We start from the raw sequence: 23,915 nt of genomic DNA, 5'->3' as shown, positions 1-23,915 counted from the left end.
AGAATACTGTGTCCAGTTCTGGGCCCCCCAGTTCAGGAAGGAGATTGAGGTCCTGGAGCGGGTCCAAAGGAGGCAACCAGGCTGGTGAAGGGACTCGAGCACAGATCCTATGAGGAGAGGCTGAGGGAGCTGGGGCTGTTCAGCCTGGAGAAGAGGAGGGTCAGGGGAGACCTCATCACTCTCTACAACTCCCTGAAAGGAGGTTGGAGCCAGGGGGGGGGTTGGGCTCTTTTCCCAGGCAACTCTCAGCAAGACAAGAGGGCAGGGTCTCAAGTTGTGGCAGGGGAGGTTTAGGTTGGATATTAGAAAGAATTTCTTTCTGGAGAGGGTGATCAGCCATTGGAATGGGCTGCCCAGGGAAGTAGTGGATTCTCCGTGTCTGGAGATATTTCAAAAGAGACTGGATGTGGCACTCAGTGCCATGGGCTGGGAACTGCAGCAGTAGTGGATCAAGGGTTGGACTTGATGATCTCTGAATTCCCTTCCAACTCAGCCGATTCTATGATTCTATGAATTATTAGACAAAAGAAATTGTAAAATAATCATCCACAGTTTATGAATATTTATTACTGCTTAAACTGAAATGCAGGTCCTCCTGAATTTTTATTCTGTGAAAATCAGTGAAGAGTTTACAAAATTTATATTTCATTCTTTTAAAAGACAAATATCAATGAAATGTTGTATGTCAATTCAGCAATGGAATATTCATGTATCTGCATGCTTAAGCATAACCAGTTTGTAAACATTTCCTTTTGCATAGTTTTAATAAAGTTCTCAGTAGAAAACTGATTTTATTTTCACTAAGATTTTATGGAAGCAATATTCGTATTAATGAAAACAGGAAACACAGGCCTTTGCTCAAAAAAACAAAGCTTCATAATTTAAAATCCCAATGTTCAAATAGGGCTGTTAACTGCGTTTCAAAATTCATGCTTACTTGGAACAATTTCAGTAGAAGACAATTCAAGAAATATGTATATGAGGATGTCACACATTCACTATAACTTCCAGAAGATGGTATGAAGACAGAGAGTTTTGTTTTTCTCCTTCAACTTCAAATTACACAAGTTCTCCTTGAGCATTTCCTTATGGATCAGGTCTAAATTTTACCACAATATGGCAATTAATATGTTCAAAATTATGATAAATTCTGACCAATAAAACAAGGCCAAGATAAAACATGAAGATTCAGAATGAAAGCTCATCACCCATCTGGACATGGAAACTGAAGCTTAGACAGGCACAAATGTTGCTCATACATTGAATGTTCAAGAATATCAAATGCAAAATGAAGAAGTATGTATGTATGTATAGATCACAATGTCATAGTTTTCCCTACACTGTAAACTCTACAGTATTAGGGAATTTAAGAAAATAGCAATGTTATTTAAATTATTTCTCTCCCTGCAACAACTTCTATAGTGTTAATGATGTGTTATAATATAAAAATGAAGTATAAATATTACAAAGGTTTAGGAGTAATATACAGTGCCACTGGCAAGCGAGAACTCTAGCTGTTAATTGATAGTTTCAAATTATTTTCAATATTCCTAAATGACTGAGGAGCTTCTGACCAGATATAATATTCTGAGTATGCTCAGAGTATTTATTTATCACACTTGTTTCCTGTGGCATTGAAAGAAATTTCCAGAGAATAAAAACTCTGAATGGTGAGCCTTGAAAAAACCACCTCAAGTGACCCATGGCAGAGTGATCATTGGAAACAGAACATGAAGGCATGGCCTTTTCCAGACTCCCAGCCTCCTTCTTATCCTTCTGATCTTCAAAACCACATTTTTCTCTTTCAGGCCATTTCAGTGTCTATAAATCTATTCAATATGCTGTGCTGAAAAATTCTTTTCCTGCCTACATGAACTTTCTTTGACCATCCCTGCATGGCAAAGTCCATCAAATTCATTCCTGATTGCCTATCATTGTTTCATCATAATCCAGATAGATTCTTTTTCAGTCCTTTTTAATACCTAGAATATCAAACCCATCTAACCTTCACCATCTTTTCTTTAAGTTTATTTTAAAAAAAGGTACCAATCCAAGAGATACAGAAATATCTATAAAGAATATAATGCATACGAGAGTACGGGTGGTTGGAGAACATATGAAGATAAATGCACACATTTGCTTTTCTCTTGTCCATTTACTTATGAAGGGCCTCAGTCTCTATTAGTCCATTATAGCCCATAACCTCATGAATTTCTTGGAGCAGAGATGACACTGATACCTCTTTATGAAGTGCCAAATAAGTGGGAATCAATGTTACTGTCTATGTTGTAACAATACTACATCTGCCAATACTCACAGTCTTGGCTGACTCTCCTCAAAAAGTTATCTGCCCTTTGAGAAGGAAACTTAAAAGGAATGGCTATAAAATGGAAAGAAAAGTTGAATAAAATGACCCCATAGCCTCACAGCATTGTATAGCAAAATTTTTCATGACAGAAGTTCTGCTATGTCAGTCTTGATCCATTCAAACTCTGTTCATGTTGGGTTTGATGGGCAGGCTGCAGAGCAGTGCCCTGAAAAGTACTGCTTGCTCCTGTGTGAGTACAATGCTGAACAGAATCTTTAGTTCTATAACTAATCCAAATTACTTCCCAAAGGGTATTTCACAGAAGAAAGCAATTTTCAGAACAACAGGCACAACAATCTCACCCTAAACAATGACAGGGGGAAAAAAAAAGAAAATGAAAAAGAAAAAAGAAAAAAAAAGATTTAGCAACTGGAAGAGATCTGGTGATTCAACTTGAAATGGATGACAGAAGTTTGGCATGCAAGCTGGGAGTGATGGGGAAACCTAAAGCCTAAAAAACATTTATCATCCCAATCTATGTACTTCAAAGACAGTATATGTACTGACGATATACGACTGCAGCTTTAGTTGGACTTATAATTAGTAATTGATCTCCAATATTTTGTAAGCATTACACTATATGCTTGAACCTGTTTTTGCCAGAATTATCTGAGATGCATTTATTACATTAGGTGCAATCAGTAATTCTATGGGAAGGAAAGTGCTTTCTTCACCTTCTGGACTATGCCAAGGGCAAAAATTTGCCAAAATATTTTAGTAATTAATGTTTCAAAGTATTCCAAAACTTTGCACTGTTCTCTAGATATTCTGAGGAAACTGAGACACATAATTTCAACTTTTAAAAGCTTTCAGTGCAAAATATGGTCTGTATTCCAAATAAACAAACACTCACTTCTGAAAAATACAAAGGAATAATTAAAAAAATAGGTAAATTGTCAGAATGCAGCCCTAAAAAAAACCAAACAAACCAACTGTTCACCTGAAATATGCTGCTAAACAAAACAGCCACATTTACAGTTGAAAAACCTAAGAGCTGACTATTATTTTCTATTTTTTTCACTAAATGCTTTAGGACTGCTGATTGTGGTAGTTTAAGGGCAAAGAAATCAAGATTACGGAGTACTGAAATTTACTAAACACGGACTTCTTTGACGTCAGAGAGAGAAAAAAAAAAGAGAGCCCAGGAGGCATACAAAAATCCTGTTTAGTAATCCAAACATACGGGAGAGGTGGGACATTACTCATGCAGAGATTGTGTGGGAACAGTTACGGCATAATCCCTTCACAAGTCTCTATTTCACCAGCCTTGAGCGTTTCTATTTTCTATCCATCATTTTCTGACTGTCTGTTGGTTCACTTCTTAACTCCAGCCTGCACAGGATAACAGGCTACAATTACATTAACTGCCTTTCATCTCAGTTTGAATTAAATTTGTTCCACGTGCCAGCTGAAAATCTGTCCCAAGTCATTTTCCTGAAGTTAAAGAATAATAAACTCCCTCAGTCCAATAATTTAGCCAATGGCTTTAATATTGTGAAATATTCAGGTGTGAGGGTTTTTCTCAACTGAGAGATAATCTCAAAATTAGTACTTACACAGCTATAATATTTGTCAGTAAAATATAAACCAATATTCTGCATTATGATAGTGACTTCAAAATGAATTAAAACACAATCCTGTCTTCAATTGTTCTTATATTCCTAAGGTCATTTTTCTCACTTGCTTTCCAATCAGGTTTCCAAGTTCTGCAAAATTAATGTTGGAGTTTGCAATGGTACCCACAAATTAGAAATGCAAAATATTTTAATTCCACTTGAAACACAATTCTGATGACTGAAATGGCCCATCACATCAGAAAAACAAAGCAACACTTGTGACATTTCCCATAAATAAGAGAGAAATCAATGGAAAGCACAGTGGAGAAATGCACTCCGAGGTAAATGCTCTTTTGGAAATACCAGAGTGGAAAAAAATCCTAAGAATTAACTCTACAGTTGTTTTATGTTTAAAGAGACTCATAATGCATTCTAGCATACATTTCAATATCGTATCTTATCTAAAGGTTTAATTTAAAATTCTCCAGTGATCATTGTGAGACAGGCTTTTAAAAATAGTATTGTCCGTACTACAATTTTGGTTTCCCATCTTCCTTCTTTTCTGTTTTGTTGGGGTTTTGTTTATCTTTTGGATTTTTTATTTTTAGAGTAAACGTAACGGAAAGAATGCTGTGATTTCAAATTCTACTTAAAAAAGCAGCTTTGGAGAAGTGTCCTAAGCAACACATTGTTTTTGAAATGGCAGAGTATATTAAAAGCAATCTTGGATTCATTTAATCACTATCATGGAGAATAAGCATACATGCATAAGATAAAATGTCAAATTCGTATAAATACTATACAAGAGTTACAGTGAAATAGTCTGGGTTTTCTTCAAAAAAAGAAGTGCATGTGTTTCCATTTTTTTCCCAGGACAGACATGATATCCATATCACTTTTTAAAAAATAAAAATAAAACCAAAATTAAAAATAAAAATTAAAATTCTGACTTTTCCAAAACCAGCGAAAAGTTAGTTTATAACAGTTTATAAGACACACCTATGCACCAGGAGTTTAAAAAAAAAAATTAAAAAAAATGCACCCCATGACCTACAACAATAACAGCTGCAAGTTTTGATAATTGTGTATGGATTCTGGAAGCAAGTACAATTCTCTGAAGGAACAGTAAGGAATATTCATTACTTCTAGCTACGATAGAATTTGCGGAACAAATTCACAAAATGTTACCTGGCTGCTTCATTACCATGTGTTAACAGAATGACAAGCTCCTGTATTATGAGCAAGTAGAAAATTGGATGCTATTTACTATTTAGAAACACACACAGATGGATATAGCCTGTGTATAACTCGATGTATCTACTGTGGATGAAGGTATCTCAGACTAATTTTTGGCTTCTATTATTTAATGGTTATAAAGGTTCAACCTTCATTCTTTGTTGAGGGGAAACACAGTTACCAAAGATGAGGGAAAAAGCTGAGATATTTAACACTTTCTTTACCTCAGTTTTCAACAGTAAGACAGCTTATCCTGAGGACAGCTGCTTCTGGGGCTTGTAGAGAGAAATAGGAAGCTGAGCAGCTCCCCTGTAATCCTGGAGGGAACAGTCAGTGACCTGCTGAGCCACTTGGATCCCCACAAGTCTATGCAACCAGATGGGATCCACCCCAGGGTGATGAGGGAGCTGGGGAAGAGCTCACCAAGCCACTCTCCATCATTTACCAACAGTCCTGGCTCACTGGGGACATCCCAGATGATTGGAAGTTGGCGAATGTCACAGCAATCCACAAAAAGGGATGAAAGGAGGACCCAAGAAACTTCAGGCCTGTCAGCCTGACCTCAGTGCCTGGCAGGGTTATGGAGCAGCTCACCCTGGGGGCAATCACACAGCACCTACAGGAGGGACAGGAGATCAGACCCAGCCAGCACAGGGTTAGGAAGGGCAGGTCATGCCTGACCAACCTGATCTCCTTTTATCATCAGGTGACTTCCTGGGAGATAAGGGGAAGGCTGTGGATGGAGTCTACCTGGACTTCAGCAAGGCCTTTGACACCGTCTCCCACAGCATCCTCCCAGAGGCCACCAGAGAGTGGTGCTGAGCGGGGCTGCATCCAAATGGCGGCCGCTCACCAGTGGTGTCCCCCAGGGATCAGTGTTGGGCCCAGTTCTGTTCAATATCTTCATCGATGATTTAGATGAGGGGATTGAGTCCATCATCAGCAAATGAGCAGATGACACTAAGCTGGGGGGGAGCGTCGATCAACTGGAAGGCAGGAGGGCTCTGCAGAGGGACCCAGACAGACTGGAGAGTTGGGCTGATTCCAATGGGATGAGGTTCAACACGGCCAAGTGCCGGGTCCTGCACTTTGGCCACAACAACCCCATGGGGAGCTCCAGGCTGGGCACAGAGTGGCAGAAAGGGACCTGGGAGTCTGGATTGACAGGAAGCTGAACATGAGCCAGCAGTGTGCCCAGGTAGCCAAGAAGGCCAATGGCATCCTGGCCTGGATTAGGATTCTTCCCCTGTACTCAGCCCTGGTGAGGCCACACCTTGAGTGCTGTGTCCAGTTCTGGGCCCCTCAGTTCAGGAAGGAGATTGAGGTCCTGGAGCAGGTCCAGAGAAGAGCAAGAAGCTGTGAAGGGATCCAGCACAAGTCCTGTGAGGAGGGGCTGAGGGAGCTGGGGGTGTTCCGGCTGGAGAAGAGGAGGCTCAGGGGAGACCTCATCACTCTTTACAACTCCCTGAAAGGAGGGGGTAACCAGGGTGGGGTTGGGCTCTTCTCCCAGGCAGCAACCAGTAAGACAAGAGGGTATGGACTAAAGCTCTGCCAGGGGAGGTTTAGGTTGAATATTAGGAAGAAATTCTTTACAGAGAGGGCAATCAGGCATTGGAATGGGCTGCCCAGGGAGGTGGGGGATTCTCTGTCCCTGGAGGTTTTTAAAAAGAGACTGGATGTGGCACTCAGTGCCATGGGCTGGGAACCACAGTGGCAGTGGATAAAGGGTTGGACTTGATGATCTCAGAGGTTCTTTCCAACCCAGATGATTCTGTGATACATCTACTTAGATGTGATACACCTACTTTTCTGTTTCTGGACCTGCATTCAGGAGGAATAATTTCTTTTTAATTTCTACCACTTTTATAACAGAGCTACACCAGTCCCCGTTTCTTTCATTCTTCTTTCCACAGTGAAAGAACTGCTGTTTGTTGAACATTCACTGTAATTTACTTTAAGGTCAATACTTAAATGACATCTGTGTGGCAAAAAATTTCATATGTTACAAACATAATAAATACAAGAGATTTATAGGTTGTAGAAACTGTCAAAGGTAAAAGCTGAGGACAGGTATAGCACAACAATGGGTTTAAATGTTTCATTTAAAAGTATCAGCATCCTGTGGCATAAAAACTAAGTCTTAAAACAACCTGCAGTGTCATAGCTCTTACTGCATAGAAAAACGGAAGAAAATTGACTAGACTATGAAGAACAGGCAAATACAACTCTGTAAAACCGAGAAAACTCAAAGCTCCAAGCTTCTGAAGGGTAAATGTCAAACCATTTATTAAATTATGTAGTTCATGATGTTTTAAAAAAGCTACGATTTTCCATAAAAACAAGAACAAAACCAGCAAACTAATGGCACAGTGAAACTCATGAAAGTCAATAACAAAAAACCCAAGAGCATTAAAAAATAATAATAAAAAGACCTTTATGAAGTCTTATCCTTTTTCTAGCCTAAAAGAAAGGTTGGGAAACGCATTTGGTTTCACATATGCCAGAATGCTTTAAATGCAAGAGAAAAAGGTGAAAAAAAAAATTAAGTCCAATTGTACAATTCAACAATAAATACATTCCTTCTTCAAAAAAAAATATAATAATGCATACCTTCTACACAGAATAGATTTACAGAATTTCCATTTCTGAATCTTACAGATATTTTACTTTTAGATGGATGGCACTGAACAGCAGTAAAGCTGTCCAACTGTTTAGATGTGCTACTACCTCTTCTTTTATTCATAAATATAGACAAGGCAGTCTTCCTGTTCAACATGAAAGATTGATTTATATATTTTTTCTTTTTTTACAATCATCATCTGTCCCCTTTAATCCCACCTTACCATAGAAAAGCTAGCTCCAGAAAACAAGACATTAATAAAAAGAAGGAAAATGAAAGAATGAGGAGAAGCAAAGAATGAATAAATGGGAAGAACTTTGTGAACTAGTTATCTAAAACGATTGCACCCCATGCAAAACTATTATCTAAAACTATTCTTTATATGACTATTTACAATTAGCAATCTTCCAAGAGCAGCAGAAAGCAAAAGTAAACCACATGTTCCCAAACTTGCACCAAATGAGGGAAATATCCCCCCTTAAACCTACGTAACAAGGTATTTCTGTGCATTTAAATATTTATCTGAATCAGGGTCCAAATTTGTTATTACATCAAGACTATACTTAAGAAAGGATAAAATTACCTAAACAAGAACAGGATTAGTAATTTTGAAACATCTTGTAAAAAGTAAATTGCTGCCCTCAGCTCCTTCTGGATCTTGTAGGAACTCACTTCCAAGCCTTTATTTTTTTTTTTATTTTTTTTTTTTTTTAAGATTTAATAAATCTCTAATTATGATTTACTAAATATCTTTTTGGCATATCTGCCTGTTCCTTCATCCTTTTATTTCTTGTCACTTCTCTGTGAGAAGCCCGACAACTTTTCTTCCAGGACAGTGTGCCACTTTGGCCATGTTTCTTACATTAGTTTGACAATCTCACTGCTCTCCTTTTGGCCTCCTGCTGTGATTTAGTATTCCTAAATTTATCATTGCTCTGTGTAATGCTGAGTAAAAGAAAAACATCGTGGCATGTCAAATTTTCAGATCTCATTATAAGTTTGTTCTGGTTCTAAATCAGACTCCTGTTACTATTTAGAACAGCTTTTCTAGAGAAGCTTTTACTTAGACTTCTGGTATTTTATTCTTTTCTTTAAATTGCTGAAAAATATCTATTCTCATAATATGAAAAGTAATAGATGGAGATGGAGAACTAAAGCTGTAAATCAATCCTTCTGAAATGATAATCTAATAAACCACTCAGGCTTCACTGCTGAAGTTTAGGATATCATCAGGGCTCTTGGATTGATTCATGCCTTTGTAATCAGGCTCCCCAGCCCCATTATGTACTAAGCTAGATAAAGAATACCACTTACTTTTCAACACATCCACACAAAAAAATACAGAGCTCAAAGCATGCAAAGGTTATGCAGCTTAATTTATATTTTCTACTTTCTAAAGGTGATTCTTCAGTGAAAAAGAAGAAAAGAATAAAGGAGTGCTTCCAATATTAAGACATTATTATCCTTCAGCTGGTGAGTAGAGATAGGATTGATCCTACACTATTTGCTGCTGCCCTATCACTTATCGTTCCCTGAAAATACCTTGCATGTGGTGGGCAACTTGCTTTTATTGTCAATTTTTGTTAGTTTATATTACAAAAGGTAAAGCATTACAGATACTTTTCAGTAATGCTGTTTATTTTAACTTACTGCCTTTTCATATTTTGTCTCTTTTATGTCATTTGCATGATAATCCAGGGTACAAATGATAAAGCAAGGAAAAAAGAATGGGTTTATATGCATACATGCCTACATATCTCCAGATTTTTAAAACAGAAGTGTAACAAATATTCCTCTCAAATAGACAAATTTGCAGCACAGAAAAATAGCAATATAGGTAGTACAAACAGATCTCACTGATCAAGTACAGAATAGGACTTCAATCCCAATTCTATAACAACATACTGTTTATTGCCCCCTGGTTTTTCTTTACATTAATTGTTCAGTGAGTTAAACTACAATTCAAATATCTACAAATATCTTCAAATATTAAATATTCAAATATTAAATATTCAAGCCTTTAAAATATTGCATGCAGCCCACTTATCTTCAAAACAGAATAAAAAGAATAGTTAGTTAGTTAGCCCATCACTAATACAGAAGCATTTTTAAGAGAAACCTTTCCAGCACTGCCTGCACTTGGGACATGAGGAGGCATAAGAACAAGAGCAGCAACAGCACATACAGAGCTGAGACTGAAAAAGATACAGTATGTAAGAAAAGCTGCATGACTTCTAGATATCTGCACACAGAACTGCAGATGAAGGGAAGTTTACTGTACCTGAAAGGAACCACAAATTGAGCACTCTTTCAGCATGATTTAGCACAGTGTAATTGATGTGCTTTGTCAATATAATTATCAGCAGCTTCTTGAAAAATGAGAAGTGATGTGTTTCTCACTCCCATGTCTTAATAACAAAATATATTTCTCAGTTCTATCTATGCATAATTTTAATCCTTTATGTGCAAACTCCTTTTGACACTTGCAGCAACTAATGAAGCGATTTCAGATTAATACCTGGCAACAAAGTGGAAAAAAATGTTTCAAATTTGCAACCAGTAATATAACTATTACATCTAAATTTTTATCTATATGTAAAGATATACACCTGCCTAAAAGAGAAAACAATCTGAAAAAAGCTGTTGGAAGATGCATATTACTCCTAATAGAGACCATAAGAAGAGAAGGAAAGCAATCTTCCCACCACCAGGAGATTTCTAAAAAATAATGTCACCAGTAGCCATCCAATCTTTACTGCTGAATAAAACTTGGTTTTTCTTCCCATTTCTTAGTGAATAAAATGAATAAATATTACAAGACAAAGCTGATAGATAAATCTATCAACAGGGTTTTCCACACTATGTAGCTTTGTTTCTTTACTTATTTGTAACATTTTGAAAATAGATATGAAGATAAATTTCATGGAACTGAGCAATCCATATCAACCAGCATAATGAGACCCTATTTTAATTTCAAACTTAGCTATGTGTTGATGGCTCAATGCTATAAGCTAGCACAGTGGTATTTTCTTTTCTCACTGCTTCCCATGTACTTCTACTAGCTTAATGACAAATTGATTAAACCAGATGTTTATTTCAACCCAAACAACACTTGTACCCACTACTAATTACCATCCTAATGGCCTAGTGGATGTAAATTCTAAGCCCAGATCCATACTGCATAATGGATCCATACTGCATAATAGACAATATTCTATTTGAGGGCTCAGGTTTGAGAATATCAAAGCAATTTTCAAGAGCTTTGAAAAGTCACAGGTATTGCAGAGCTATTTATTAAGAAGAAATTAAGATACACAGAATATATTTTGATAAAGTCACAATAACTTCATTTAAAATAATCTAATGTTTGGGTTACTAAATTACTTAAACACATACACTGCAAATAAGGAAAACGTGCCTGTGCAGGACAGGCCTTCTTAGAAAAATGCTTTCCTTTCAAATAAAATTTTTCCTGTGTATGCCTTCTCATTTCTTCAGACAAAAATATTGGCCCTACTTTTTAGCATCAATATATTCTTCCTACTTTAAACATTTCTACATTCACTACAAAATAATTCATGACTGAATTAGGTACAGAAGTAAATCCAGTGCAATGGATTGGCTTGGACAGCAGAAGCCCTGACCAGAGAGACGTGAAGGTGGGTCAGTTCCTTGAGCATTTATTCAGCACTGGTGAAAATTACATGATCAGTTTGCTGGATTAAGCAGCATAAGCAACACAACCACTTTAAAGCTACCAAATGTTAATTCTGATGTTGCTGAAGAGCTTTCAATAAAAAAACAGCTCCCTAATAGTTAGTGTTTTCAATTAATAGTCAATTAATTAAACCAGTATCACCTTAAAATCATTTGACCTGATGGTCTTTTACAGTGACAAGCAGATTACACTGGAAAATATTATTTCCATTGTAAATGAAACACTCCTTAAACACATTTTTCACCCAACATAAAAAGGAAAACCTGGCACATATAAGAGGTGTATGTTACATCAGCTACACTTATTTAAAAAATAGATGCTCTGGTGGCTAAATTCCAGATCACTTCCCACTAGGTATATATTTTTAATTTTCCATCTACTGAAAGAGTAAGGGAAGTAGTTATTTTGGCAGGCAATATCCTAATGTTTTTATTTTATTTTTAAAATGGCCTGATATTCCTATATATATGTCCGACTGAATTAAGTTAAAAGATAGTTTCTATTTTTAAAAAATCAATTCTAATAAGGTTAAGAATCCATTAATCAAGTATCTCAGATAAAAAATTATGGATATTAACAATATACAGACAAACTAAGTATAGAACCAGTCAAAAAATTGCTTACTCATTTCTATCTAAAAGGTTTGTCTTCAGATTAACAAAGAAAAAAATCTCTATTTTCAGTCATTTAAAAAGCATAAATGCATTTACTGAGAATGGTTGCTTAGTGTCCCAGTGAATGTTGTCATTTCAGGAAGAAACAGCCTTGTTTAAAAACAAACAAACAACACAACACAGAACCAAAAAAAAGTGTTTTGGGGGGACATTTAGTATTATTAAATAAGTTAACCATAGAATCTTCCCTGTCTCAAATCTCATAAATAGTCAGAATTTACATATTTACATGAATATGCAAAAGTAACTATAACAGCTGAGGGCCCTTTGAAGTCATCTCATTTCTACAGATCAGTTTCAAATTAGAAGCAACCATGTCATCTCTATCCAATCTCAATGCATCTGTGGCCCACAACAATTTTTACTTGTTTCTCTCATGAGTGCAGTTTCTTTTACAGAATATGTTAAGTCTAACAGTACATAATGAAATACCAGTTCTGCATATTTAAATCTTAATGCTTTTTACAACTCTGGTCTCACCCAAAGCTCATTACTGTTTTTAATCATTTAATGAAAATGGATCAATTCTCCTTTCTGACAAAATACTGTAAAAAAAAGAATTTAAAATATTTTTTTTTTTAAATTCCCTATCTCCCCAATACAGTGCATCTGTGAATGATTCAGGGGAAAAAATGTCACCAAGGTTTTTAATTAGAATTATTTTTAAGTGCTTCTACTAGATAACATTATCTATCTATTTTATCCTTGGTAGAAACCACAGGAGAAAACTGAAGCTGTCCAAAGATTATAAACAATTAATGTAACAGATGTAATAATCAAAACAGACTATCAGCATCTGCTACTTAACATTTCACGTTGGTGCCCATTTGTAAGTAATGAGCAGCTGTGCTGCTCTGGGGCAAGAAGCAGCTGCTTAATCCACACTACATGCCAGGGAGCAGCAAGCCAACAAGGCTGAGAACACCAGGACAAGCACTTCATCTCACCTCACAATGGAGAATTGGGTTTCTTGGAAATATTTCTTGGAAATATTCACAAAGTTTTTACTCCCTGTCAGGTGAGCAGCACACACTTATGACTCCTTGCCACAGGAATATTTGGGTTTATGGCTCCTACAATCTGACATTCTGCTTCTTGCTGTTGTTGCCATTGTTGTCATGATCCAATATAATTTTAAGTATTTTTTTCAGTCACAATTATTACTATTTTCATTGATTTGACATATCCTGAATTGTAAACCAACAAAAACAACCTCCATGTTTTTGAAACACCTGAGAACTGATGGCTTTGCATAACCAACACTGTATTATTTTTTTATATACAGTTTTGATTAAGGTGACAACTTACTGCTGGAAGCCTTTCTTTTGCCTCATTTCCCTTCTTCTCTCTCCTCTCCCTACAATGACAAACTGCCTTTGTCCAAGATGCTGATACAAACTCTGAGCAACAGCAAGGAGAGAGGCACATCACAAAATTCTCTGGCTCTCCTTCTCAACTCCAGTATAAATGACCACTAATGATACATAAAATTTTGCTTAACCATTTTTAAGTCTGATTCATATCTCATATACGAGACAAGATCTTCTTAGGAAGCCCAAGAAATTAAATCATTCTGATAGCACTGATTTCTCAAGTGCATATATTTACCAAAGCTGATCTTGTTTGTGTTTCATGAGGGTAAAAAAAATGATATTTGTTACATTCTTTTTTCTAGATAAAAGGGCCCACGTAAAACTCGACTAGCACAGCTGCTTTCTGGTAGATGGTAGATATTGGGCAGATATATTGTCATCCACAAAATTTTGCAAGAGTCTTTACAATCTTTGAAAAAATCTCCTTAAATCTTCCCCCTTTCACATATCACATATTCCTCTCCTCCCTTTTGCTCCATACTAAATTGTCCAAAGCTGACTCCAGTTGCAGGATTCAGCCAGATTCAGAGGGATGCAGAGGGTTGTTACTGTAACACAGCATGCACTGAATTTTATCAGTTACAATACAGCAACACATGCTAGAATATTTAAAAAGAGCTCTCTCAAATACCTGCTTTTGTCAGTCACAGCTCAGCTGTGAGTTGTTTGTTTGTTTGTTTTCTTATGACAGCAGGAACAATAGTCAGAAAAGTCTTCAATGGCTTTCTTCTATAAAGAGAACACCTTATCCTTAACCAAAGCAGAACCAAGCAACTTTCTGCTCCACTGGAAATCTGTGCTGCAGCAAATATTCTAGCTTTTAAAAACTGAAGTGATGTTTCAGGTTAGGAAGGGATGGAGGATTAAGTATTGTCATCTTCTTTGAAATTCAGAAAGAAATAAGCAAATTTTTAACTCTTAAAAAAATAAATCTTTTGTAGTTGATTTTATGGTATAAAATCTGTGAAGAAAGACTTAACAGACATCAAAGAGGGACAAATACCTAGGGAGAAGAGTCCAACTCCACTGCCTTCTTAAGAGGGACACAATGGAACAAGAAAAGCACAAAAAATAATAGATCAGATCCCAACTTTTGAGAGAGACATATGTGCTGTAATACTTCCTATCTCCCCACCAAGCTGTGAGATGCTCAGTTGCTCAAGTAGAGATGGGCACAAGAGACTGGTACGTTGTTTCCACTCCTATTTTACAGCCAGGAGTGTCTGGAAAGTTTTAAGAGAAAGCCTGGTTTTGCTCTGCAGTTTGAATTTTTGGAGGTAGCTTGGAAAGGAAAAAAAGATATTAAAAATACCTTAAGGAAAAACTGAAGCCCGATGGTGAGTAGATTCTGCTCTGTAGAGTTTACTAAACCAAAGGAGATAATTACATCTGTGTCTAAAGTAATTTATTGGAAACCCTAACTCAGAAGCCAATATTAGTTTATTTTCATGAAAAGAGAAACCTTCATGCCCAAACTGTTACTCCTTTACTACACAATTAGTACTAGAACTCAAGACAATGAAAAGCATATTTTTATCAGAACAGGAACACCTGAAAAATTTAAATGTGTCATTTGCCATTTTTAATGCAGCTTTTTGCAAGAAAGATGTTGCTGACATAGCTGTTTTTACACTGCAACATCAATAGTGCAATGTTCTCCAGATCTAACACATTCACCACTTCCCTGATGATAAAGTATCAATACAGAAAGCCCTTGGGTAGGTGTTTGCAGCTCCTCCCTTAGCCATTAGCTCCTTCCCATTTCTCTTTCCAGTCTCATTTCTCATCCTGGCCTTCTGGGAACAACTCAGAACACCCAGACACCAACTCTTCTCTGTTTTAACAAAGTCAGGCAATTTCCTGTTTGCAATTAGCAATGCTTCTTGTTTCATATTTACAGAGAGCCTGCAACTCTGAAAGATCTGAGAGATCTTCATGAACTTTACATATCAAATACTGAATATACCAAAGAAAAAAGTCTACTGCAGCACAAAAAAAATAAATAAAAAAAAAATTACAAATGAGACTAACAAATGTTATTCTTATTCAAATTTTAGATTAAAAACGATTTCAAATGTCTCGAGTGCCTTCTCAGTCTTGAAGACATTGGAGTGCATTTGGGTCATTTTCTGAAGCTTTGATATTAGATATATTGTTTAAAAGAAAGCTGCAATTTAAGCAAAAATGACTGATGCCAGAAACAGGAATTGAAGAAAAAAATAGTATCGCAAAACCTTGATAGATCTGGAAATAATGACTACATGTAGAGCAGAAAATTAGTACATTTAAATATACATATTGAATGTTGAAGTGGGATTTTTATATTATTCTTCTCCATAGCAACCTAACAATCCAGCTCCTTCAGAACTAGCTGAGGGCTTGAACCTGTCTTTACAGAAATAGGCTAAAATTATCAAGCAGTTAAATAAGAACAGGGAAAGCTGCTAAATCCACCCAGATCTACATGTCAGATTTTTCTGAAATATTCCTTGTAGTACCATATCTGAATATCATCTATTGTGTATCAAAGTTTTCTGTTAAAGGCAAAACTCCAGGACTGGACTCAGAATGGAGAAAACATCTCAGATACAACCAAGTATGGAAAACTTATGGTGGAATATGACTACGTGACAAAAAAGAAAAAAACATTGGAAAAAATATACTTTCTTCTAGTATTTTAAAAATTTAAATATTATATTTTTTAACATCAGTTTGGAAAGCACAGATCACCAGGGTAAGGAGCAAGAAATGGATTCCACCCTGCATCAGGGAAGAGCTGTTCTTCAATATAAGGTTTTTTCATTAAACTTCCAGCAACCAGATTCTTCCCAAGTTGCTTTTGTTTGTTTCCTTGTTTTGGTAGCTGTTGGGTTGGGGGTTTTTTTGTATGCATTTATCTTTGATAAAGGAAGCTCTAATAAAGTGGATTTGTTATATAACTGCTGTCAATTTTTCCCCAACTGGGGAGCAGAAAGAGGAGCTCTGAGAGGAAACGATGGGGAATAAGTTTGCTTTGCTATCAGCAAATAAAGTTGCAGTGATATCAATAGAGCAGTGAATTTGACTCATTACCCAAGGTATTTTTACCTCTCCTGCTATCTGGTAAGAGGAATCATACAATTCTGTGGAGAAAACTTACACAGAAGAGGACAATTAGATTTTTACAATCTTGTTCTTATGTAAATTCCACTATCAGGAAGTCATTACTACTTATGCACAGATCATTACATTATTAAATAGCTTCTTATAGCTTGCACACAGTGAAGATTTACCAAATAAACCAGGTATATTTTTATAAATAAAACAGTGTTTCTTCCACTGATCAAAAGAAATACGAGAATTAGTAAGAAATGAACATTTATTAGAATTAAAATAAGCAAAATATTACTTCTCTCATTCCAGAATACCCTAGACATATACATTGGATAGTCTTAAATTTCCACTTCTTAAAACTTCATAAAATACACTAAGAAATTATATCACAAAGAAGGATTTCTTCCCAATATTTACTTTCTACCTAGCAGTTCTTCATTACAGAAATTTCAAAACTGCATTAGCCCAGTTCTTATATGGCTTCTGGTATTTCTTTTTTTACACACCACAACAGATTTTCTCAACATTTTAATGCTTCCCCGTTAGGAAAAAATATCCTGATTTATGCCTGGGATCTAAGACACACTAAGAAGATATCTAACCTGCCCTTCATTCAGAAGGTTTCAATACCAAGAGGACAGATCTGACAGCCTCAGATCTGCCACAGGGGAAAGTACTTAGCAAGAGAGATTGATTTCCTTCCCCCCAAACCACAGCAATGGCTGTAACTGGGAAGTACAGCTCAATAAATGTTACAGTACACCCAGTACAACCTGACAATTTGAAAAATTCACTAGGAAACCTTATTTCCACCAAGCATGTATAACCCCCTAACCTTTCCAGAAGCCCAGAATTTGTCCAGATTTACAAAGATTTAGAAGAGATGACAAAATCTATAGACACAACTCCAGGTAAGGCTGCCTTTTGAAGGAGCCCAGGCATATTGAAATGTCAAAAAGAATTATTTAAATTATCAATTAATTCTGTAATTTTTTCAATTTTTTTATCCTTGCATGCAGTAAAAATTCTCTCATTTATATCAGAAATTGAAACTTGACACATTTGAAACATTGTTCCTGTACATATAATACTACATATGTAGGATTATATCATAATCTTACATTTGTATGTAACCTAAGGGAAGTTTAAAATCTCTGGAAATAAAATTCTATGAGGGAATAAAATGATCAGCTAGCAAATCACATTTTGTAAAACATTAAATAAAATTCCATTAAAGTAGTATTTTTCACTTAAAAATACATTTTAAGTCAATATGATTTTCCTGTTACTACAGGGGGGAAAAAAATCCAAGTATTTTTATTTGTATCTGGTTTACTGTTTACAGTCTAGTTACTTAGAATAATCAAACCATTCTAATCAACTCCTCCTCGTTAGAACAGGTTTACAGGTTTTTACCAACTGAAACTATCTTCTTAAAGGAAATAAAAATATTTCTTTTTGGAAAAAGCATTATCATATGTCTTTAAAGAAACTTAGTAAATATAAAAGAAAAGGTATGGTCAAAGCTTCTTTAGAACACTGATTTTTATTTAAAATACCCCTGTCCTTTGTGCTAACAAACAGCACAGTTCGGAAGTTAATGTAACTGAGATATGGAAGCACGAAAAGAAAAATTATAAATACAGACAGAAATAAGAAAAAACTACAGAAGATTCTCCATAAAAGCCAAAATAACTAGGTGCTCTTAAGCTAGGAGGGAAAAAGGAAAAATAACTGTGGTAAAGTTTCCTTAATTTCCTAAAAACCCTGCCTCCCAAACCTGGTGTGTACTGCACATGATGAGGAGACAGAAAAGTACCAGAGAGGAAGAGGAAGAGACGAGGGGAGGAAAGAAGGGAGACAACTTATAACCCTGCAGATATGAGTTTCTAATCAATAGGATTCTTGACAGGAATATAAATCCAACTTTCACTCTAAACAGTTATAGTTTGAAATTTTCACTGAAGTCCTTATTTTAGAAACCACAGGGTTATAGGCTTGTTGCTGAGACTGCACAACAGCTTATCTAACACCTGGCCAAAAAATCAATCTTTATCTAGAGCTATGGATAACAGCACTCACACTTTGAATCAAGCTCCAGGTCATTTAAGCAAAATATATTAAAGTAATAAATACAACCTAAGCATTTAGCTGATGTAGATAACTACTGCATATGTCTTTCGACAATATAATATGTATAAATGAATACTTTTTAACACGTTTTAAGCGTAAGGATCATTTTTAGAGAAAATAGTTTTGGGGTTTTTTAACATAATACAAATCTGATCAAGTTTCCATTTCTCATATGACATTAACAAATTAGATGGCAGCTCAGGACTAGATTCAGTGATTGAGCAACCTATTTTATTTTTTATTCATCTCCTAATTTTCTATGGGAAATAATTAAAATTTAAAAACCCCAGCATTCAACTTCCATACATGAACGGATCACTGTCCCAAACCAAGCAGCAACATAAAATGACAAATCCAAATCTGATGACATGTACTCTAAATCTGTGGTTATTGGCTTTTCTCAGAATATCCAGTGATTGAAACAATGAGTCTCTGGTACTGAAATTTTATCCTAGATAGTTTACCAATATGTTCCAATGCCTACAACTGGAACTGGTCTCTTTCTACATGTGTTGTCAAACTAGGTATTCTACATAGCCTTTTTTAGTTTTTTAGGTTGTTTCTTTTTTTTAAGAACAGAATTAGAAAAGGACTTCGGATTGCAAATTGAATTTTTTATGCTAATATTTGTGTTTATCAACCCAACAGATGTAAAGCTCAATCCCAAATGTGATCACAGCCAAAACCAACTTGAAAATGGATGCTCTGCAGAATTTATTTCATCCAAAAGAAACCATTTGGATTATCAAATGCTTTAACACCACAGCTTGCTTTGGATAATTTTTTGGGCTATTGAAGAATCTAGGAAGAGGAATGTATTACATGTGACAAAATCCTAGATTTTAAGTTTGAAAATGGAATTTTAAATTTACTCAGGAAAAGTCAAAATTCAAATCTGCATGTCCTCCATTTTGGAGAACTGCTGTAACTTTTGGCCAAGACAGGAAAATCCACCACAACAACCTTTTCTCCTCTATGTGGGATAAAAGAACCTTTTATGAGAGATGTAAACTCATGCCAGCAGACTGATACAGCTGAGCAGCACAACCAACTGTAGGAAGCAAAAGTTCCAAATCAGACAGAGAGAAAAAAAATGAAAAAAAAAAATAATAGATGAAACAGTTAAAAGCCAAAGGGAAAGCAATAACAAAATAGGTTTATGAAATACTGGAGAAGAGGTCTAGAAAGAGTGCCTTAGGTTGAATGGTACTTAGTAGAGAACTGGAGTTACAAGCAAAGAAAAAGTTTCCTGTAGTTGGACTGTTGAAATGTACAGAGGAGTGGATGTTTTTTTTCCCTGTTCTTTGTAAATATAAAGAATGGCATCAGCATATGTCTGGCAATCAAACTGCTCATTAACATCTGTAACTGATAAGTTATTGGATAACTGATAAGTGAACTGATAAGTGTTTGGAGACAGAAAGAGGAAAAAATAACTTTTCAGTGAAGACTTAATTCAGAGTTTCAAGATATTACCATTCTTCAGCTCTTATCATGATAAAAGAAAGGAAAAAAACATAATTTAGCCTTGGTTTCCTATTTCATACTGAGTCTTCAATTAGCTGGACAAAAGACCCCAGAGGAACCCCTAAAACAGTATAGCTGCCAGCACAGCTCTTGCTCATCAATACACACAGCCTCTGCATCAGATATTTTTGTTTCTTTACTATTTATCAACCAAAGCCTTAAAAGTAGGATTCAGCCCACTTCATTAAGTGTATCAAAGCTGATTCCACAAATCCAGTGAAAGAATACGCTGCATAGCAGGCAGAACACAACCTTCTGGCATCTCTTCCTGCTCAAGAGGAATAATCTGTATTTATGTCTTTTCTCTAGTTCCAAGAAACATTGCTAAGACAATTTTGGGGCCAGATGCTATTTAAAGTAACTACAATTATGAAAGGAACAAGCTTTTTATTGGATAATGCCATGTGAAGGATAGGATGAACTGAAACAAACATCCTTTAATGTAAGGTTGTTCATAATTCACTTTAATGTGTTATATCTCCTACTTGCCAAGTTGCTCTACTTCAGTAGTTCTTCATTCTTATTTTCTTGTGCTCCATTTGTTATGCTCTAAGTTGCAAGCTCTTCCTCTAAACAAACATAATAAACTAGAGCATTTCCGCTAGAAAACAAGATACTCTTTGGGTATTGTACTTTCCATGACAGGTCTACACATTCCTCTGTTCCATATTTAATGATACAAGAAAATGTCTAAAACACAGTGCACTTTAACAAGTGATTACACACTAAGCATGAATTGCAGTAACTCTGGGCTACGTTTAATTGTACTCACAGTTGACATTGGTCTCCTTTGATTCCTTTAGTTGTGCAGAAACATTTTCCTGTTTGCATGTGACAAATATTTGCATGTCCACTGCACGTGCAAGCTATAAAATAAATTTTTAAAAAGTTAGATTTATTCACCCATGTTTTACTTTATAACTAAAGGAATTTTCATGGATTTTAATACTTCACCATAAAGAAATTTTCCTACAAGCTGTATTTAAAAAAAATACTACTACTTCAATGTTAGGTTTCACTGGAGAGCATTTCCCTAGCACATAATTTAGTTTATTTTCTGTAGAGTTAAGAACTACACAAGTCATTGAGGGCTTCCCTCCACACCATAAATAATAGCAGTTTGAGTACAGCCATTAAAGTCTATCATCTCAATGTGCAACACAAAATTATTAACAATACATCTTTTCTATAAAAGGTGAAATCCTGACCAATTGCAAAAGTAATGCAAAATTCCATTAGTTTCAAATGTCAAATTAAAGAAAGCATTATTGCAGATGTTTGGTAAAAAGTCTGACATACTAGAAACTTGCTGTAGACGAAAGTGAACAAAAAGAAAGCTTTCAAACCATTTGAAAAAAGGCAGAGATAATACTACAATTATGGTCCAACACAATACTCTAGGAGCAAAAAACAGGCACCTTTAAAAGCTCCTCAAATTTGAAAGGAGGAAAAACCACTGAAACACCATCACCAGCCCACTTCTTTTCACACACAGTGGCTATTGTAAATCTCTCCACAGTGGTGTGCTCATTTTCATTCTTGTTGCCTTGTTGATTCTCACCTCAACATAAACCTTCAAGCTCCCTAATATCAAGCTTTCTTTTTGCTTTTCCTTCCCATTTTTATATAAATGACCACCTCGTTTAGGCAGTCCTGCTCACTACTAGCCAAGTGTACAAAGCTTAATAAACTCCCTCTGGTAAGTGTGTAAGTTCCCCCATCATACTGGAGTAATTACCTGCCAATACTCAAACTAAATTTTAAGCCTTCTTTAATAGAAAGTAAATATGAACCTACCTTAATTATGATATTATGCTTTCACTGAAATTTTAATTACAACTAAGATAAAAGATTTAATACATGGGCTCTTGCTTGGGCACAGATATGATACTAAGTGATAACCTGTACATAACAGAAGTCTACTTTCCACTTTATAATCCTAATATTGAATTTCTATCACAGGGACTGACTATGAATGTTCCAATTTTGCTGACAGATAAGGAATAACACAGAATGAATACTTCTGTGACAGTGTCCTATACCAGACACACTCTAACCTCTCTGTCACAGCCTAAGACCACTAAATTGAAAGATAAAGCATGAGAAGACCACATTTAAACATAAAATATTATTGACTGAATATTCAGAAACTCTGGTTTGTTCAGCTTTCAGAACCTGTCAAATATCCATCCCTTCTTACTAACAAGATACAGGAGATTCAAACTCTCTGCAAGAAACACATACCAGAAATTTCTCTGCAGCATATAGTGGTGCGTGCATGATGTTTTTCTCTCTGAAAACCACCTACAACTATCACAGAGTGCCAAATTTTGTAATTTTGTTAATACATGTTCACTGAAGCGCTGCTACTATATAATCAGTAAATCTCTCACATTTTTCCCTCTACATTTATGAAATTATTATTTACACACTTTAAGCTGAAAAAGTCGCTTTGCAGAAGTTCATCTTAATTGTGTAAGTCTTTGCTATGCTTTCAGTGAAAAAAGCAAAAAGAAATATATTCTTAACAGCTTATTCTACCTGTGGTTAATTGCTTTCAACAGTGATGCACCATTGCAAGACAGCACAGAAGTTACAAAGGAGCTAAAAGTCTGAATTTCAAATCATATTTCAAAAATATATTCATAAATACAGAAGCTATTGCCAACTAATATTAATTGATTACTCTCAATTATTTTTCACTTTATAGGAAGTAATGTGGAATTGGAACTTCCTTAACTTGAGCACTGTTTATTTAGTGAAAAAGGGGTGGGGTGTAAAAGGGATTATAAAGTAGAATTAACAGATGTTGCCATATGAGAATCTGTGGAAGGGCAAAACTGTTTCCTTTGGCAGGAACTTGCATACCCAGTCCATGGCATTAGTGATAAATCTAACTCTGGAGCATCATTTATCCCCAGGGACACATAAATCAAATAAAGCACATACACAGAGCAGATTAGTGTGCTATGTGCTCCCTCACAGGGCAATCCTACAGATGAACTCTCAAACCAGCCATGTATCTTCTTCCATTTAAACTCCATCATGTTCGGTCACTGCACTCTTTCTTTTGACTTTCCTGGACTTGTATGGAAGAATCATTAAATAATCTGATGGAATTTAATTATTTTTATTTATATGCACGTTTAAATTTGGACCTGTATATATTCACAGCACACATAAATGAAGGATACATTCCTAGTTTGGTCTCCACCAAAACCACCCACATGGCTGATCCACCTGACCTGCATTTTCATGACAAATAGGAAGCTTCTATACTGCTAAGATCAGCATGGTCAGAAAAGGAGAAAAAAGGCATCTCAGAACCTTGTAGTCCGGATTCCTTGTCAATGAAAAAGCCAGTTCTGACAAGCCCAGCAGTTAATTTTCTTCTTTGGAATGATTAAGAGAAGTTACTCTCATTGATCAAGTTTCTAGTAATCTGTCTTTTCCCTGTATACCTTCAAAAAGTACATCAGGAGGTAATGACTTCTGTATTATTTTAAAATCTTATCTTGACAAATATTATCTTGACATATTTTAATTCATCTAACAATTGTAAACTCTATGACAAAAAATGGATTACTAGACATCTGTGGACATCTGTGAGAAGTAAC

General features: G+C 35.7%; 1 protein-coding gene across 1 annotated transcript in view; it reads right to left on the bottom strand.

Moving 5' to 3' along the window:
- Window positions 1-23,915, bottom strand: part of ATRNL1 (attractin like 1) — a 461,414-nt gene that overhangs the window by 313,754 nt on the left and 123,745 nt on the right. The window contains exon 20 of the mRNA XM_008490117.2: window positions 21,071-21,164. Coding sequence (XP_008488339.1) covers window positions 21,071-21,164 — 94 coding nt within the window. The remainder of the gene's footprint in view (window positions 1-21,070; window positions 21,165-23,915) is intronic.

This window comes from Calypte anna, chromosome 6 (genome assembly GCF_003957555.1).
Source record: "Calypte anna isolate BGI_N300 chromosome 6, bCalAnn1_v1.p, whole genome shotgun sequence".
NCBI classification, from domain to species: Eukaryota; Metazoa; Chordata; class Aves; order Apodiformes; family Trochilidae; genus Calypte; species Calypte anna.
The sequence above is the reverse complement of the archived record's forward strand: the minus strand, read 5'-3'. Positions and strand labels throughout refer to the sequence as shown.